The sequence below is a fragment of the Crocodylus porosus genome, unplaced genomic scaffold (genome assembly GCF_001723895.1).
Source record: "Crocodylus porosus isolate Cpor-Errol unplaced genomic scaffold, CroPor_comp1, whole genome shotgun sequence".
NCBI classification, from domain to species: domain Eukaryota; kingdom Metazoa; phylum Chordata; order Crocodylia; family Crocodylidae; genus Crocodylus; species Crocodylus porosus.
The window spans coordinates 46,181,232-46,201,415 of record NW_017728943.1 but is presented as its reverse complement, the minus strand read 5'-3'; the positions used below and the strand labels follow the sequence as shown (position 1 = coordinate 46,201,415).

At 42.1% G+C, this 20,184-nt stretch overlaps 1 protein-coding gene across 1 annotated transcript in view; it reads right to left on the bottom strand.

The window, feature by feature from the left end:
* Positions 1–20,184, bottom strand: part of PSME4 (proteasome activator subunit 4) — a 115,564-nt gene that overhangs the window by 84,924 nt on the left and 10,456 nt on the right. Inside the window, exons 2-5 of the mRNA XM_019549302.1 lie at positions 11,186–11,326; positions 10,036–10,152; positions 3,635–3,679; positions 878–1,027 (exon numbers count right to left, since the gene is read on the bottom strand). Coding sequence (XP_019404847.1) covers positions 878–1,027; positions 3,635–3,679; positions 10,036–10,152; positions 11,186–11,326 — 453 coding nt within the window. The remainder of the gene's footprint in view (positions 1–877; positions 1,028–3,634; positions 3,680–10,035; positions 10,153–11,185; positions 11,327–20,184) is intronic.

Sequence of the window (20,184 nt, the reverse complement as noted above, 5' to 3'; positions counted from 1 at the left end):
TCCTCCCCTCCCCTTGCCAATGCCACATTGGGCCAGGCCCACTGCTCCCTCTACCACCACAGCAGGCCAGCTTCTCCACCCCTTCTTGAGCCTGATCCTCCCCCCCCACATCAGACCCAGACCAGAGTCCACACCTCCCATCCCCCCACTGCCTGGGCCTGCTTCTTCCTCCCCACCCCCCACCACAAGGGTCCCACTCCTCCCCTCCACCCCCATGCCAGGTCTGGGCCCACTTCACCCCATGGCACTACCAACTCCAAGGAGCATGATATGAGACTTCAAAAACAAGAAGTTAAAAGGCAATCCCTTGATCATGCAGTTGGGTATTACAATATAAGAGACAAAGTTTAAGATATTTAATAGAATCACAAAAAGTAGGGTTGCAAGTAATCTCACTCAGGAGGTCATCTAGTCCAAACCCATGCTCCAAGTAGGATCATCCCTGACTAAACCATCTTGGTCTAGCACTCATCTAACCCAGGCCTCTCCCAACTTCTAAGCCTCCAAGGGCCACATATCCCATGGGCTGCACCAGTGAAGGCTACATGCAGCACAGGCTGTACCAGATGAGTCACAGGTGATGGCAACCAGCACTCCTGCAGCCAGTGATGGCAGAACACCAAGTTAGGGGCCACAACTTAACCTCTTATGGGCCACATATGGCCTACAGGCCCACCAGTTCAACTGCCCTGGTATCATCTACTCTTAAAAAATTTCCAAGTATGCAGATTCCACAGCCTCTTTCTGTACTCCCTTCCAATGCTTAATTAACCCCATCACACCAATAAAAATTTCTCCTAATATCCCCCTAACCTTCCCCCGTCAAACTGAAATTATTCCTCCTAGTCCTGTCCCTTGCATATTTAGATATACTTACCTAAAACCTTTATGGTGAAGTTTTGGAGGAAGGGTAGTGGGTAGAAACAGTTCAAAATAGGTGATGGCCTTTTGCATGGTAACATCAAATGGACACATTAAAGGTCTCCACTCATCTAGCATTTCTGCAGTGGCATTCTCTGGAAAATACCTAAAAAGGAAGAAAAGTCTAAAATGATACACACTCAGAAAAATCACTGTGTAGTCAGTGTTTTCTTGAGGGGTGGAGGATTGCCATGAAATTAAATTTTACAGTAGGTCATGTACTCACATGCTACAGTCAATAATTACTTATTACAAAGAACAATATCAGAACCAAACCAGTAATTCACAAAAACAAGAATTAAACTAAAGGATATGACAATTCAAGATTAGAACCATAGATTATTTTTAAAAAAACTGCACCTGTAATCAACTCCCCCTGCTTCATGTTACATCTAAAAGCTCAAAAACCCTCATAAAGAAGAACTGTCTTGAGGTAAAGACTGTGAGAGACAATTCATCACATTTCCCTGAATCCAAGACTACTTCAAATTTAAGACAGCTTCCCAATAATTCGATTTTATAAATTTGTTAAAATTGGACATTAAGGAATCTAATTTGGAGAGTCATCTTTAATCTGTAGGGCCATCTCTAATTTGGAGAGTCTTCCCCCACCACCACTGAAATGGGGAAACAGAGGCAGAGGAACAACCAACATGAAAAGAGACAGGCAGCTTATACCCTGCCTATTGTCTCCCCATTTTCCTGCCCCTTTTGGCTGCTGCTTACCCTATGCAGTGGCTCTGGCTCAGCCCATTCACATGAAGGCCAGAGCTGGAGCCACAGCAGTTCCCATGCATTCTCCCATTCCAGGGGTGGGGTAGAGCTGGAGCAGCCACCTGCTCCGTGCGGTATTCAAACACAAGGTGAGGTTCCCCACCTTCTTCTCCTGTGTTGAATAGAGGGCACATGAAAGAAAAAAAATTCTCTTGGATTCAAGTAAATAAGCTGACTCCTAATGGCATTTGAGACCTTAGCTAAGGAGAGAAAAGGTCCCACTTCCTTAGAATAAAGCATACTGCTTTTCTAAAAGATAGTCACTCCAGAATTCTTTATCTTCTTTAGGGAGCTGTGTGCGCATAAAAAGCTAGTGTGTTGCACCACAAGAATATGGAATTACTTGTACAAAAAGTTACTACTAATCATGCTTTTAGTTCTTCCAACCTCACCCTTAGGTTGAGACATGGCTTTTAGCCTCTAAATTAGCATCCACTTCCAGGACAGCAGAACTAGGAAGCAAACATTTCTCTCTCAGGTACAAAGGGAATAACTGAAAAATTAAATTTAGTGATGCTGGCTAAAAGGAAATAATAAAAACCATTATGCAGTTGCATTCCTTTAAAACTAATGAAGGTACCTTCATATTGATTTAAAATGATGAAATAATAATAAATAGTCCCCTCCCCCGCCAAATTTCCAAATCCCAAACACCACACACCCGGTCAGAGTCAGATTGTGCCTCCTCCTCCTCCCCAGAAGGCCAGGCTGCACCCCCCCTTCCCCTAGGTTGGGGCCAGGCTGGGCCACACCACTTCACCGTGTCCCCCCCCCCCCAAGCTAGATCACATTTCCCTCTCCATGGGGCTAAGTGAAACCCCATTTCTCCCTTGGGGGTTGGGCTCAGGATGCTGCCTACCCCGCTTCATGTGGCTGGATAGTAGCCACCATGCTGGCCCTGGACACTAGATTGGAACCTCCATCTGGCCCACAGTCAGACCAGACCAGACCAGAGACTGCCAGGAAAAAGGTTGAGCACTAGGGTTGTGCAAAGCTTCAGTCCCCGATTCAATTCAGCGGAGATTTGGCCTGATTTGGCGGCCAAATCTCCGAATTGAATCAGAAGACCCTTTAATGTCTCTGAATCAAACTGATTTGGAGAGATTTGGAAAGATTTGACAATTCAGGGAGACACAACTTTAAATGTTTTTTCTACATACCTCAAGGTACCATGAATGCTGCGATACTGGGGCAGATGGAGTATCCCATATGAGTGCGGGGGGCTCCCCAGCATGCTTCACAGCAGACTCGGAAGTGGACCAGACATACTTCTGGGTCCGCCCAGAACCGCGCTGGGGGGCCCCCCCCATGCCTCCTGGCTTGGCGACTGGTACCTCCTGGGTGTGCAAGGCACTTGGGGTCCCCCTGCAGCCAATTGCCAAGCCGCAGGGGGGCCCCCTGCGTGCTCAGCAGCGCACCCCGCATGCTCAGCAGCGCACCCCGAAGTGGACCAGAAGTGCTCCTGTGGGATGCTCCATCCACCCCAGCATTGCAGCGTTCATAAATCACACCTGGTACCTCAAGGTATGTAGGAAAAAAACCGAAAAATACACACTTAAAACTGTGCCTATGGCCGAATCACTGATTCTCCAAATCAGTATTGAATCTTCAGATTTGGATTCAGCTGAATCAAAAAAAATCGGGGACAGTGATCCAAATCAATGAAATTGCATCACTGTCCCTGATTCAGGCCTAATCCAAATCAAATACAGCCCATTTTGCACACCCCTATTGAGCACTACTGCATTAGAACAAAGGCTTTTATCAAATACAAACTACTAAAAATAGTTTCCTTTTCAAAACTGTCTCCAAATGCTAAGGGTTATGCTGGCAAAGGAGGGGAAAAAATGCGAAACCTTATGCTTTTTAGTTCCAATGTGTTACGGGGAAAGAATATTTAAAATATGCATAAAAGTTGGAAAGCAGTTCAAATACTTACGGCCGGCAGCTTTTAACAAGTGTTTTTAGGACACTTTCTACAGAACTGAAACAAAAAAGAAAGAGGTTATTGGAGAATTACGTTAGTGTATTTCAAGTACAGCATATAATTAAGACAGTCATCATATGACTGTTTTAAGTCCAAGATGATATAGATGCAATTAGACACCATCTGTGAACATGCAGTAACTAATCCTTTTCTTCTGCATGGATCTAATCACAACAATTAAAGCTACTTTACTAAACCCCTAATTCTACACCTTGTTCCATTCCAATATTCACTATATCTCAACAAAAAGTGAAAAATTAATGTAATTATTAAACGGTTATATCTTGCACTCTATTGTAGATTAACAAGCAGAATCATCATAGCTTTTTTTTGTAGAAACTCGAAACATTAATAGGAAAAAAGTGGCATTTATTATAGAAGAGAAAGTTTCAAGACAAATCAAGTCAATTTATTTCAGTAAATTTTAGCTTAGACTCCTAATTCTAAAACCCTGGGAGGATGGGGAAAGGTGTTTGTATGAATGTGTATATATTCCTAACTAAATAAAGTGAATTACCTATAACTGACTAGTTGTTTTACCAGCTTCCTAACACAATAACTTGCTGAACAAGTTCTCCTAATGACAGGTAGCAAAACTTTTTACCTTTGAAGTTAACAACTGTTCTACTATAATTCTTAAGTGAAACTTCACACGTGGCAACACCAAATACCTTCAAACCAGATCTCATACACATAGTAAGTTTGTTCAAAAAGCAGATGACATCTTAAATACCCATGGCATTGTAAAGGGCAATTTCACATTTTAAACAGCCTTGTACTGAGCAATACTTTGTAATGAATACAAAATGGTAGCTCACATTTCACCAGATTCCCTGAAGAAAAAGATTACACGGAAGTTAGATCATCATTGTTACTTTAGCTGTAGCTTACACACGGCTTAAAAAGAAACACTCTACATCCCTCACCACAGCAACAAAAGAAGAGACAACACAGAACCGAAGCCTTCATCAGGATATAAGGAAGAAAGGCTGACTGCTCTCCAAATCAAATGTTGAAATCCAGTTAAAATTATTTTCTATCCTGGCCACGTGCATAGTATGCCTTACTTTTCAGCCATCCCACAAAGGGAATAAATTCCACATAAAAAGACTGTGAATAGATCAGGCACCCCACTCTGCCCTCCAGAGAAGCCTATGAACTAACTATCTATCAACCCTTCAACTTCACCACAGAATTAACTGCAAACCAGCATTCTCTTATCCTTCCCCACAACACTACTTCAATTGAAGAAGTGCTTTATAAAAGACTTTTTTGCAGTCCTTACCCAGCGCTAACAAAATAAATTAAAAGAAAAAGGGGAAATCAAATTTCTTTAAAGGGAAGCCGTCAGCCTTCTAAAATGGTGTAAAACTGCAAGCAAAAGTGCCAAACGCCTGTTGCAAATAATGAAGTTATGCTAAAAAAAAAATTCCTGAATAATTAAATTATTGGAAAACCTAGTACATTTCATTGCATGAGACAGACAAGAAAGAGCTGGGTCAGCAGCAGTCTGTAATACTAAAAGCTGTTGAAATTTGACATGAATGGTCTTTCAAGTTGTGTGGAATAAAAAAAGTCACCATATTCTACTCAAACATGAAATGCAAAGGAGTATTTGGAGAACTGGAAGGGAGGGAAGGAGGTTAAAACTGACAGTTTCTGATACAAGAGATGAGACTGGTCTTTCCACTCCACTAATTTTCAATACTATTTAAAGCAGATCTTCAGATTCACAATGCAAACTAAAAATAATTGACTAAAAGACAGCAAATATGATTTTGTCAAAATAAAGGATAGGTGAAAGCCCATTATCCAGTTTAACTATAAGTCAATGAACACAGATTTTGAGATTCTAGCTTAACTACCTACCTGTCAGAAGCAAGACAAGGTAGTACAGCTGGAAAGTAAAACTCAGTCTTAGGGGTATTAGTTACTGTCTTTGCTACTGATTTGAATGAACTGTCTTAACCCTCTTAAGCAGTGGCTTTTGCTCATTTTTGCACTAGATTCCTATCTTATACTGCCTGTTACCTTTATAAAAATCTCTAATTTTCTAAATCTCAATGAACATTCTTTCACTTAAAGTTACCTGGCCCTCCTGGTTAACTACAGACAGACATACTAACTTATTAGCAGTCTTGTCATACAGCTACATTTAAAAAAAACAAAAGTTACAAAAACCTGCCCAAGAACAGAGTTAAGTATTATGAGGCTTATTTTCTTCATATGTAAGAGGGCATGTCCTAGCTAACCTGGAACACCTTCAATAACACTCTGAATACAGAGTGTGTGCAATATCTTAAAATACACAAATCAATAAGAACTAAAATACTGACACACAACACTGAAGATCAAAAACAGAGTGGAATGCACAAGCATCACAAGATCCACCCATGAAAAAAATCATGCTGCAGTAAATGACATTCTAGCCATCCAATAAAATGTTTTGCTCTAAAAGCTTATACAGAAATAATGGTCAACCAGCCACAGCTTCAAACTGCATTATTTCACCCAATGTGCCAAAATTAACTTTTACAATCCAATATTGTACATGGGTGTTACAACTAAACATATACTTTTTTTAGAATAGTTTGATAGTTTATAAGGTTGGAAGGGACCTGAGCAGATCATCAAGTCCGACCCCCTGCCTTGGCAGGAAAAAGTACTGGGGTCAAACGGCCCCATCAAGGTTTTAGTCTAGCCTCCTCTTAAAGACCCCCAGGCTAGGAGCCAGCACCACTTCCCTTGGAAGTTGGTTCCAGATCCTAGCCACCCTGACAGTAAAGTAGCGCCTCCTGATGTCTAGTCCGAATCTACCCTCTGCCAGCTTGTGACCATTATTCCTGGTCACTCCTGGCGGTGCTCAGGGGAACAGGGACTCCCCAATGCCTGCTGGTCCCCTCTGCCTAGTTTGTAACAGGCCACTAGATCCCCCCTCAGCCTTCTCCTGTGGAGGCTGAACAGGTTCATGTCCCATAGCCTGTCCTCGTAGGGCCTGCCCCGCTGCCCCCAGATCATGAATGTTTGTATACTAAAATATCTTTCTGAATATCATCCTAATTTTCTACTTATGTTTCTACATGTTCATAAGCCAGCTTTAAAAAAAAAAAAGTTTCCACTTGGCAAAAATCCACTGTAGTCAAAACCCTCCAGTTACTGGTAAAACTCATTTCATACTAAGCTTGCTACTAGAAATTGTTACTTAAGGGGTTTCTTGTTCTTCTATTTACTCTCAATATTTTGTAGTAAAGTAAGCGACATGCATTTCTAATACTATATAAATATGCATTTTGTCCATAATCCAAATTACCATTTACTGAAAACATAGATTTTATCCTAGCATTTCACCATTTGAAATATATTTGTTGGTTAAAGTAATTAGCACATAGCCATTGTATCAGCCACTTCACACATGGTATGTTGTTCCACAATTAGAAAGGTTTAAATACAGTGCGACATTCTCATAAACAGTGGTGTAATGTTAACATTGATTTTCCAAAACAATTAATTTATGCAAAAAAAATTACACCTGCGTGACAAGTGTTACAGTCTAACAAAACATGCAGAAGATAACACATCGGCCAGAGCTGAACAGAAAATGTCCTTACCACCTATGTAAAACATTAAGCACAAATGTTTTAGGTGAAGACAAGCCTGGTCGATATGAACTGAATGCAAGAAAAGAGAGATTTAAATGTGAAATGGAATACAACATTTACATCAACAACTACATCGTAAGATTAACCTGGCAATATTTAAATAATTATCCTTTCACACTCAGCAAAAGGAACTCATTCAATTTGAGCATCAATGTTGCAAAAAGAACACTATATGAGAACACATCGCACTGCATAATAAGATCCTGAAAGCTTCAAATATAATTAATCCAAAATAATATTTTCATCTATACCATCTCCATTTGGATCTTATAATTCATTTCTCCTGCCCACCACACCAATTTGTGTCCCGTTATTTCTTTCATGACAAATGTTAAACTAAATAAAAAGATCCTATAGGGCAAAATACATGACAGCAGTTTCAAAAGAATGTGACATGAGTAAGATAAAGCAAGCAACCAAGCAAAATAGTGTTTTCTTCTGATCTCTGTTACTAATAAACACATATATGTTTCCAAAAGGAAAGTGTGATTTTTTTAATTTGACTGTATTCTTTAACAGAATTGTATCACAATCAAAAGAAAAGCTGAGCAGCAAAGGTTTTCCTAACATAACCACAGCCTTAACTTGGTTGTTTTCTAGTCAAGACACTTAACAGGGATGCAGGATTTTACTAAAGAAATGAAACAAGTGTGCATCACTTTTAAGTGTGGCTGGTCTGAAAACCTGTTTTTCCTCCAAAAATGTTAAATACAATATTTCCACTCAAATTCTCAAGACAAAGGTTCAATTCAAACAGAAGTACTCATTGGTTTGATTCTTGAAAGCATGAAGGTTTTAAATAAAATTGAAAAATTTGAGTTTTGCTTCCTCCTCACTTCCACTTTTTCTATTTTGCTACTACATACAGTAAATGAATCTCTCAATTTCTTAACTTTTTCTTTTAACTTTCCAGAGCTGGAGAATTTTTGAAAGGTAGAATGGGAGAAGGTAAACATAGTAACTATGCTATTCAATGACTTTTCACAGCTTGATTTTATAGCATCTCTCACAAAAGCATGGGGCTCTCTCGACAGCAGCCCCAACCCCCTGAAAAATTCAACCAGCTCTATCTACTCATAAGTGGTACCAGACAGTACAATAAGGGGACTCCAACAGACTGAGCAGAGATGAGTAGGAAATTAAGAAAATTAAACAAACGAAGCTATGAATCTTTACCTGACAAAAAGCAGTTAGTTAAAGAGATAACCAAGATACCATGAACAAAGATGTGACAACAAGGCTTTTGTTTGCTACCTGGTATAATCCTTTAGTAGTGCATTAATAAATTCACAATCTTTTTGGTTCTTATTATAAATAGACTGTATAGTAAAAATTCAGGATTCCTGGGCTATGAATCAGGATTGTTTTGTAATTTGACTGGCAATAGCCAATATGTATTGCATACACCAAATGTCCCTACAAAGTCCTATATCCAGACTTCACTCATTCTATAGTGGCTTTATGCAAAGGCAATATGCAGGTCACAGACTGCTTCCATGCCCCCTCTAAAAATAAGCATGTTTAGAAACATTTTATTAAACTTTGAATAACTAGATTTACCTACATATTAGCATTCTGGAGGTCTAAATTCTTATATATAATCATCTTCACATAAAGTACTTTCTTGTGCATACCATATTTTCTTCCATATAGCATACTCTATATATATTACACACTATTATTTGGAAAGGGAGCCTGAAGACAGAAAGATCCTTGAGATGGTTGAGTGGCAGCAGCTAGGGAGCCAAGTCTGCTCCCAGCCCCACATACTGGATGAGGTCAGTATGCCAGGTCTGAGTCCAGCACAGGCCGAGAGCCACATGTCAGGTCGGACCCAGCACACGAAATCCAGAACCACCTGGCTGGCTCCAGACCTACATGCTGAGTCAGACAGCCCCCCAAAGTCTAGGATTGCATGCTGGGTCTGACCCCATGCACTGGCTCTAAAGTCACAATGCCAGATCTGACCCAGCACAAAGCCTCAGTACCAGCATGCTGGGTTCAAGTCACCAGGTGGCTCTGGAGCTAATGTCTACGGTTGGACCCAGTGCATCAGGTCCAGCTACAGATCAGCCCCACACCCTAGCCCAATTCAGCGCACAGCTGGGGAGGTGTAGGATGACTCCCCAAGGATCTGGAAATTTGGCAGCAGGGAAAGGGTGGACACATGGGGATGGCTTTTCGCCAAAAGCCAGCTGGGGAAAATAGGAGTGTGCATTATATGTGAAGAAACGATGTAGGTTATATGGAAGAAAATACGCTATATCCACTATTATATAAAGCGATTACATTTTCATGTGTATTGGGTATATGTGTACCAAAGAACTCATTTGTTTTGCTAAATCTCACTGTGGAATTAAGAGGATGTTATAATTTTGACTATAGCATCAGATCTAACAGTTTAGTTTCCTAATAGAAATGGTGGAAGACTCATCCTGTGATGTACTTAGAAAAACTTGAAAAAGTATATGAAAAACAAAGACACATGGAAAAAAACTACTAACTGACAGAGGAATGTATATGATTATCCAACATTTTTTTTTTTTTTTAACTTAACTGCCAAACACCAAAATATTTGCTCATTTACTATACATCTACTTTTAAAACATAACAAACAAAATTTGAAACCTCACTTGACAAAATTCTAAAGACTACAAAGCCAAAATAAATGCTTCAAAATACAGTGAACCTTACTTAGGAAACCAATTTAATCCCAGGTGTTCAGTTTTGGAATACAGTATCCTCTCCAACATTTCATAAAGTGGTCTCCATGGTAATTCCAAATCATCTCTTGAGAGAAGTTCTTTTTTCCTAATTTAAGACAATAAAGTGCACTTTAGAATTAAACTTTATCCATGCCAGCGTGAATCACATCAGAATACCTAGAAACTGAAAAACAGAAAGCTGACTTCGACATCTGTTTTTAGCTATTTCCTTCTAATTCCACTTCAATGCCAATTTATCTACAAACCATTCATTTAAATGCCTTCCTTATAGATATAAGACATGTTACAGAGCTTTTGGAAAGTTTAGCCAAGAAATACAACTCACTGGGCATGGCTACACGTGCAATTAATGTGAAGCAATAACCTCCAGGCTTCTTGCCCCAGAGTTTAATGCTCCTGAGTGCGCTGTTTAAACGTGCATCCAGCAGCAATACACTCTGGAGTTTACTGCTGTTAAAAGGTGTGTTCAAGACCACACTATGAACCACCTGCCAGCCTAGGGCTGCTCCCCCAAGCTCAGCATGCTGCGGAGGGACTGGCTGGGGGACAAAGGTGCTTCAGTGAGGGACTAGGCAGCAGGCAGCCCTGCACTGAAGCAACCTCATGCCCCAGCCAGACGTGGCAGCATTTACAGGTTTTTTCACTCCACAGCAAGGTAGTACTTGTATTTAACAAGTACTATCCTGCTACAGAGTAAATTAGTTTACTCCAGCTTAATAGGGGAATACGTGTAGATGCCAAGACATTTACTGAGCAATAATTAGTCTACTGCAGGGGTTTTCAACCTTTTTTAATAAGCTTACCCCCCGGCAGCCAGACTCAGAGCAGGGGGGAGGGAGGAGGCTGGCACACAGCTGGATGTGAAGTGGTGGCATTATGGGGTAGTGGCCCCCACATGTAAGCTTCCCCACCCCATGTCCAGCCACTGGGAAAACAGAAAAGTGTCAGTGCCCCCAGCAACAGGTCACCTACCTGTTGCTATCAAGCTCAAAATGGAGTTAAAAGGCATGAAGACAAGCCACATCATAAAGTTGTGGAACAAGTTTAAACTATTTCAGTTATGGACTTTAAATATTTAAAAATAAGAGTTTCAATGGATTGTAGAGAATAGTACTTACTTTAAAAGGTTTATCAACAGACGTGCAAATCCTTGCATCATGCTGATCTCCAGCTTTTGAATTGTCACCAACTCATACAACAACTTGATAAAAAGCACATGATCTTCTTTACTAAATTTTCTCCCATATAAACGGATATACCTATAAGCAAAACAAAAGGAATAAAAAATATGCTTTAAAGAGTCTCATCTTAAGTGACAGAGCTGCCCAAGAACTTTGTTGTTAAACAACTTGAAGTTAATCTACCCTAAAGTCTTACCACTAGAGCAAAGGGTCTAGTTATAGCCTGCTAGTAAATGAAAAACATTTACAAGAGAAATAAAAAGCCTAAAGCAACTGAAAATTGTACAACACTGCATAGCATGTCAGAATGATTTAAGTCACTAGTTTTAACTGACAAATATAAGATCTTTCTCTATAATAAATGTTAATCTTGTTCTGTATTTGCTAGGCCTTTTGCTGGTGCTTTTGTGTTAATTTCCCAAAGAAACATTAAGTTTCATTGGTTAATAAGCTGTATGACAGGCTGATTTACAACTAAATACAGACTTTATTAATGAGGGGAATATACTAGACATTTAAGCAATTATATACTGTATTTTCGTTCCATACAAACGTGCCCCCAAATAAGATGCACATCCTTCTTTGAAAGAAAGAATTAAGAAAAAAAAATCTCTCCTTGAAAATATTGGCAGGTACAGTATTTTCCAAGAGAAAGTGCAGGCAATTCCAGGGGGCTGAGGGTTGGAAGCAAGCAAAACACTGGGGCTGGTCTCCTAAATCCCAACTGCAAGAGACTACAGGTGCTATAGGGCAAGCCAAACTACTTGGATAGGACTGTGCGAAGCAGCAAGAATTCAGTTCTGATTTGGCCCATTTGCAGGACAGTGATTTGACTCAGAGATCAAATCACTGTTCTGATTTGATTTGGCCAAATCAGATCTGAAAGATTTGGTGCTGCTTCGGAGATTCAGACATAGACTGAACAGTAGGGCTGTAAAAAGCTTTGGATTCAGAGATGATTTGGATGATCTGGAAGCCAAATCTACGAATCTGAATCAAATCACTGGAAGCTTTAGGCTTTCCAAATCAATTTGGAAAAGATTCTGTGATTCGGCCATAGGGTATAATGGGGAATCAGTGAAATAGCTATAACTTTGTTGTCTTTTGGCAGATTCAGATGAAACTTGCCGAGAAGGTAGCCTCTGCTGAGAGCATGACACGTGCCACCTTTCAAGGTGATAGGTACAGGGGTTTCTGGGAAACTGCACCTCAAGCTTCTGACAAGCAAAGCTTGTGACACGGGTGACAGTGTATGTGTTAAGGTGCAGCAGGGTGAAAGCTGCAGGCCTGCTAGCCCCTGCTGAGGCCACAAAGCCTGCCAGCTGTTAAGGAGGTAAGTGCAGGGGCTTCTGGGTTCTGGGGCCCTGCAACTCTAGCTGCTGACGGGCAAAACTTGTGTCATGGGTGCTTGTGCAACCGTGTCAGTTTTGGGGCACAGGGGAGGAGGAAGGGAACTACTGCAGGCCTGGCTGCTATGTTACTGTGTTACCAATCAATCATGATTCACTCAGGGACCAGCTCAATACACAGTAGCTAGCTACTAGATGAGTTAACGAGCAAGGATTAACACCTAGAAAACCACAGACCAAGGAGAGGAAAGAATCAATACAGAGCCCAGAACTGCTTCTGATCCAAGACAGAGACACTTAGTTGCACAATCACCTATGACACGAGTTTTGCCTGTCAGCAGTTGGAGGTACAGGGTCCCTACACCTATCTCCTTGACAGCTAGCAAGGCTTCATGGCCTCAGCAAGGGTTAGCTTCTTCTGAAGCTTTCATCCTGCTGCGCCTTAACACACACAGTGTCACCCGTGTCAAGAGTTTTGCTCGTCAGCAGTTTGAGGTGCAGTTTCCCACAAAACCCTGCACCTATCTCCTTGAAACTTGGCAGGCTTTGTAGCATCAGCAAGAGCTACCATCCCTGCAGTTTTCACCCCCTGTTTCTTAACACACATATGTGACAGGCAGTTGACACATCTGCCTCCAGCTGGTAAGTCTGTTGGGGTTGGGGGAGGTGGAAGGGAAGGGGTGAGGGAGGGATTGGGGCTGGGACAAAACTACCCAGCCGGGGGCAAGGGGGTGCGGGATACAGGCACGGCTTGCTCTGGGCAGAAGGGGGCAAGCAGCAGCAGGGCACAACCCCCACTCCCAGCACTGCCACACTTGCATGCTGTGCCAGCTTGGAAGCAGCAACAGAACAGAACCCCCACTCCCAGTGCTGATGTGGGCGTGGCAGCGCTGGGAGCAGGGGCTATGCCCTACTGCCGCTTGCCCCCTTCCACCTGGGAGTAAGCCACACCTGCTACCCCCCCCTCCCCCCAGCACTGGCTGGGTAAGTGGCAGCAGGGTACACCCCCGCTCCCATGCCCGCATCAGTGCTGGGAGCAGGGACTCTGTGCTGCCGTCACTTGCCAGCTGGTGCCCAGGGGGGAGCGCGTGGGATGCAACATGAGCCTCTGATTGGGGAAGGGAAAGTAATGCCACACAGGGGCAGCTCATACCAAGTTACTTTACTTGGCAGAGGCTCCTACTGAAAAAGCTGTTATTGCCATATTTCCCTGCTTAACCTCCCCCCCCCCAATTTCCAGCAGCTGACTTTTTTCCTGGAAGGAACATAGTGTATGTGAGAGAATTTAGTAATTTCAACCTTATATTCTTAACTTTTACATATTACGTTAGCAAATAATGACTATTTCTAACCAATTTCATTATTTTAAATCATGCTTTTGGATGGCAACTGGAATAATTAAAGTGTAGAAAATAGTTTTCACCTCATAAAGAGACGTTTTTATAGTTATGTTACATGTGTTGGACGCACAAGAAAAAATGCATTTGCATCTTAAACAAATGAAACGTGTTGTTTCTTGAAACTCCATCCAGCGAGATTTAAGCTAGCAGATCTTGCAACACTAGGTTCTATTCAAAGATTGGAAGAAGCAAACAAATTCTTTCTTTAAACTGAATGAGTTTAATGCTTAGGGCACGCTGGTTATCAAACCAAAACTGATTTTTTTTTCATTTTAATTTGTCTTCAGAAGAGAGAACAACTATCTGAAGCTTTTTTGTCACTTCAACAAACTCTGGTTCCTGATTAACGTCTGCCAGTTCAGTGGTTTGACATTCCTCAAGACTGCGGCAGCAAATACGTATTACCTGACCTCAATTGTTATTTTAGTAGATTATAGCAAGGTCATAGGAATTATTTGTAAATTAATTTATGGAAAATGACTTCATAGCAAGCAATTAAAAACATCTTTTTTAAAAATCGCTCCTTATTTTCTGTGCTGTATAATTTCTGCTCCAAACGTTCAGTGTCAGATGAGAATGTTCATGCTGTCCTGACTGGCACTGATTTTTTCAGAGTGCCTCTGACATTCAATACCACAAAGGGTCACATCTTAAGAAAAATATGCAGAGGCCACCCCTGGGAATGCTACCTCATTTGTAAACATTTCATCATTCCTTTTTTATATAATGCTGTAATGAAATTATTATTAGAGAGTCAGGCAGAAAACATCCATGGCCTTCTAGAATATGCACACCCCCTCTCACGGGAGGTCAGGAATAGTGGCTCAGAATGGCAAACTATTCTAATGAAAAGGTCACCCTGACACAAGAAGAGCAGAATTCTCCTAAACTCTCTACTCAAAAAGGTTGAAACAGTAAGTAGACATGGTTCTTTGGGTAAATCTGATATCTTCCAACTCCAACAGTTGGAAAAATTCTTCTTTGCAAACTTTCAGGTATAAATACCCTCTTTGTCAGGCTGAGGAAGCATCCTGCAGTTATTAGATTTACCCAAAGAACCTTGTCTGCCTATGTCCTTGGACCAACACAGCTACAACCTATACCCCTGAACCAACTGCAAGAAAAGTTTCCTTGCAGTTATGTAACGTGTTAGGCATATCATGTTCTTTTCCCAGTTCCTGGTCTCCACCTCCTACAGAGTTGACTCTACTATCTACTTCCTCAATCAGAAAAATCAGTGCACTGGGTATTAAGCAATCTATAAGCAATCATAAATGGAATCAGTACATATAAAACAAAGCATGACAGAATACAAAAGGAAGCATCATGGATGCTGAGGAGTATAAATAGACATTCTCTCTCATACATTCATGCATGTTCTCTCTTGCATTAGAAGTAGCATGTAGGGTGAGCAAGTGGGGAAAGGCAGGAAGGGAAGTTTGGAGGGGAGGGGGCAAAGAGAGACCAGGAAATAGTCTCAGATATCCAGTATGGAGCTGCTGACTGGAGGGGGAGAGAATGGAAATTATTTCAGTGACTTTACAAGCAGTAAGGGAGTTAGAAGGCAATTATGAAGTTACAGGAAGAAGGAATAGCAGTAACCGAGATGGATCTGAAGATTGCATAAGCAGACAGCTGAATTTTCAGGATAGTGCTGTTACGTCTTACAGAGCTGGCAAATGAGAAAACATCTCCGGCCTGTCACTCTGGGAAGATGCTGGGAGAAGGGTAGTACACAGACTAAGAAGAAGGTCTAACGCAGGTTTATTCAATGTACTTTATACAGATGAAGAATTCAGGTTTTCATAATTAGCCTTGTATAGCCAACCAGTTTGCCCTTTCATTTTTATGGATCTTTCATACAAGGTCAAAAAATAATTTTTTAAACAAAAGAATGCAATGTTTTACAAATAGTTTGTTTTTGCTTTGTTAAAATATATTATAGACTGCTTACACATGCACACACACAAAAAAGGCACTTTAAATTCAGCATGCCCCCTCCCCAAGCTCAGCTCATGCCCAGAAAAAGCATCCCATTAGTTTGACCCAGCTTGCCCAACATCTGTACAGATCCAATACTTCAATGGGGCTTTTTGGCACTTTAATTTAATAGCCTATTGAATCAACTTTACATAAAAGTGCCAAAAAGCCCTGCTGAAGTATGTGATCTATACAGATACTGCAGAGCTGTGTCAAACTACTGCACCGCCCCTTCCAGTTTTTTCCCCCCATGCCTGTCAGCAGCTATGTTATAATGGATAAAAATAGCTATTTTTCATGAGTTTTTGCACAGTACCCAAGCTAAACTAAAGTTCTCTCTTCAAGGCCAAGGTATGTTTTTACTGCACGAAAACTGACAAATTAGTTATCCCACTGTACAGTTCTTAGCAACAAAACAATAATTTCTGCTGCAAGGTAGCAGAGAGACCAACCCTATATGCCATCTAGGACTCTTCTCCGCAGCAAACTTGCAATAAAAAAAGTAAACGACATGTGCCTCAACTCTAGTAAGACGTTACAGTGGGTTAATTAATATGCTTTAGTCACCTGGCAAGAAACAGGCTGGTTCACCAGCATCCTGAACTTTTGTTTTGGGGTGGTGGGTTTTTCTGGTCCACCAGCCATGATTCAAATTGCTGACTCCAACAAAAGACCATGTACAGAGGCAGGCCATGTTTTTATATGGATTTAATTTTCAACCCGTATATGCTTTGTAGTTGAAGCACTATTTGCCCATTCAGGTGAGACAACACTAGATCAATCCTCTTTTCAAAACACAAGTTAGCAATCAGCTAGACTGTACTACTTTTACTGTAGTATCATGTACGTCTCATTTCACAGCTCTTACCTTTGCTATGCACAAATTTTAACAAACTTGTCTTTGGCCTGAAGTGAACTTCATAGATTTCATAGACGTTAGGGCTGGAACAGACCTCGTTAGATCATCAGGTCCAGCCCCCTGCCCAAGGGGCAGGAAGTCAGCTAAGGTCAAAGGATCCCAGCAAGATAAATGTCCAAATGTTTCTTGAAAGCATCCAGAGTAGGTGCTTGCACCACCTCTGCGGGGGGAGTCTGTTCCAGACCTTGAAGGCTCGGACAGTAAAGAAGTTTTTCCTTGAGTCCAGCTCACAACAGTCTTGCAGGAGTTTGTGACCATTGGACCTTGTCATCCCCTGGGGTGCTCTGGTGAATAGGTGTTTCCCCAGATCCTGATGCACACCCATTATATACTTATAGGCTGCCACCAAGCCACCCCTGAGCCTGTGCTTCTCCAGGTTGAAGAGTCCCATAGCTCGCAGCCTCTCTTCACAAGGCCTGCTCTCCTGCCCTCTGACCATGCACATGGCTCTCCTCTGGACTCTGTCAAGCTTCTCCATGTCCTTCCTAACTGGTGGAGCCCAGAATTGGATGCAGTACTCCAGCTGCAGCCCCTCCAAGGCTGAGTACAGTGGAAAGATGACATCCTGGGTTTTACTGGAGATGCATCGGTAAATGCAAGCCAGAATTTTGTTTGTTTTGCCAGCTGTGGTATCGCATTGGTGGCTCATATTCATCTTATGGTCAGTCATGACCCCCAGGTCTCTTTTGGTCATGGTGCTAGCATAGAGATTCATAGATGTTAGGGTCGGAAGGGACCTCAGTAGATCAAGTCCGACCCCCTGCATAGGCAGGAAAGAGTACTGGGTTCAGATGACCCCAGCCAGCTACCCATCCAACCTCCTCTTGAAGACCCCCAGGGTAGGGGAGAGCACCACCTCCCTTGGGAGCCCATTCCAGATTTTGCCCACTCTAACTCTGAAGTTCTTCCTAATGTCCAGTTTAAATCTGCTCTCTGCTAGCTCATGGGCATTATTTCTTGTAACCCCCAGGGGCACCTTGGTGAACAGAGCCTCACTTATTCCCTTCTGCATCCCCATGATGAATTTAGAGGCAGCCACAAGGTTACCTCTCAACCTTCTCTTGCAGAGGTTGAAGAGGTCCAGGTGCCCTAGTCTCTCCTCATAGAGCTTGGCTTGCAAGCCTTTAACCATACAAGTGGCCCTTCTCTGGACCCTTCTCCAGGTTACCCATACCCCTCTTAAAGTGTGGCACCCAAAACTGGATGCAGTATTCCAACTGCAGTCTGACCAGTGCCTGATAGAGGGGAAGTATCACCTCCTTGGTTCTGTTTGTCGTGTATCTGCTGATGCATGATAAAGTGCCGTTAGCTTTGCTGATGACTTCATCACTGTTCATCTTGGAGTCCACTAGGACTCCGAGATCCTTTTCTGCTTCTGTGCTGCCGAGCAGGTCATTTCCTAGGCAGTAGGTGTGCTGGACATTTTTTCCTCCCTAGGTGCAGCACCTTGCATTTCTCCTTACAGGCACTGCCAAGCCTACAAGCGCATGTGCTTAAGAAAACATTTTACTAGTTAAGCCCTTGGCAAAAATGCCTCCCTTAATCAATCTCTCTCTCCCCCTCAGAAAAGGCGCAGTACGTACTTATCTCTCCTGTAGTCTTGCACACACGCACACCACTTTAGGTGGTCTCAATTGCTTTAAAAAAGCAATTTAGTTAAATCATATAAACTTTGCATGACCATACTTTAAGTGCAGTAACATTTACTAATGCAAACACACTTGGTATGCCTCATTTCAAAGGAAGTTATATGGCCCTACACAAAGTTGTATCATTTTATAGACATTTAAAACACACCGTGTACGTGTGTGCAAGCCAAGCCTGGCACAATACCCTCCTAAAAGGAAATGATGCTACACTGCACGAGGACAAGAAGAGCGATTCCAGAGGACTAGCTCACCTAAAGAACTCAAGGCCAGAAAGGAGATATATTACTGTTCAAGCAGGAAGTTAAGCCTTGCTAAGCTCCTTCTATATAATGGCCTGTCTCAGCACCTCCTAGCCACAGGTAATGTCTTAGGTTAATTTAAGAAACACAAAACGTGCTTAGAGGAATAATTTGAAGACTACTCAGTTTTAGGAAATGATTTTTAAAAATGTAAGGGCACAACTGTGTTCAAGTACTTTCTCACATATGACATGGCTCCAAGTACCACACAAAACCTATGTATGGAAAGCCTCAAGAAAAGAAGGGGAAGAAAAAAAAAAATCTCAACAGATAAGTACCAGAGGCCTGGGGTTTCTGTGGCCCGATACGGCATGCTGCATTAATTGATGCTACCACCACTCTGCACCCCTCCACCGCCCAAATCTCTACACCTTTTCCTCACATATAATTAGTACCCCAATTTTCCCAACTAGTGTTGGAAGAAAAGATGTGGGTTACATAAAATATATGGGTTAGTATATTTTCTTGTAACATCAGTTATAAGAAATTGTCCAGTAGCAAATTAAAATCCTTTTTGCCCACTGAACAGTAGTAAATAAGGAAATTTCTTTGGACTGTGGGTACCTACCACTTATTTACACAAGCATTAAGCTTTCACATAAATAAGTTCATAGTCATAAAAAAAGAATACACATTTCCCGTGCTTTATGCTCTACAGGAAACCCTTGCTATTCATGGATTTGAGTATTCGCAGTGCGCCATGCCAAATGCACGAATTGGGGTGAGCACCACTGTGGCTCCCTCTGGCACTACGCTGAGCTCCTGCCTCTACAGTTAAGCCAGATATGGAGCACTGCATGGGGCAGGGGAGGGCAGAGCTGGGGAGGGTGGAGCAGAGAGCAGAGCTTGGTGGGCAGAGGAGGAGCACCAGGAACAGGGGCGACATCTTCTCCCCTGGAGGCAGCAATGGTCAGTCCCCAGGCTCACGGAGGGAGCAGGGGGCAGCTGTGGGGTCTGATGGGTAGCCCCGTCAGTATTAACAGATTTCGCCATTCATGGTGATCTCCAAAATGGATCCCCCGCAAATGGTGAGGGTCTCCTGTACATGCATTCTTGGAAAAAGGTGCATAACTCAAATTTGCATAAAGGGAACCCACTTTACAATGTAACAAACGGGGATTTATTTCAAGGCCTCAACTGTACCCAACCCCCAGACCCATTTCTACAAGACAATTTTGGTACTCACCAACAGCAGGCAGGACACACAAGCACATGGCACTATCATAATGGGGATGGCAACTACAGAAACATAGTTTCATAGTTTCTAGGGTCGGAAGGGACCTGAGCAGATCATCTAGTCCGACCCCCTGTCATGGCAGGAAAGAATACTGAGGTCAAAT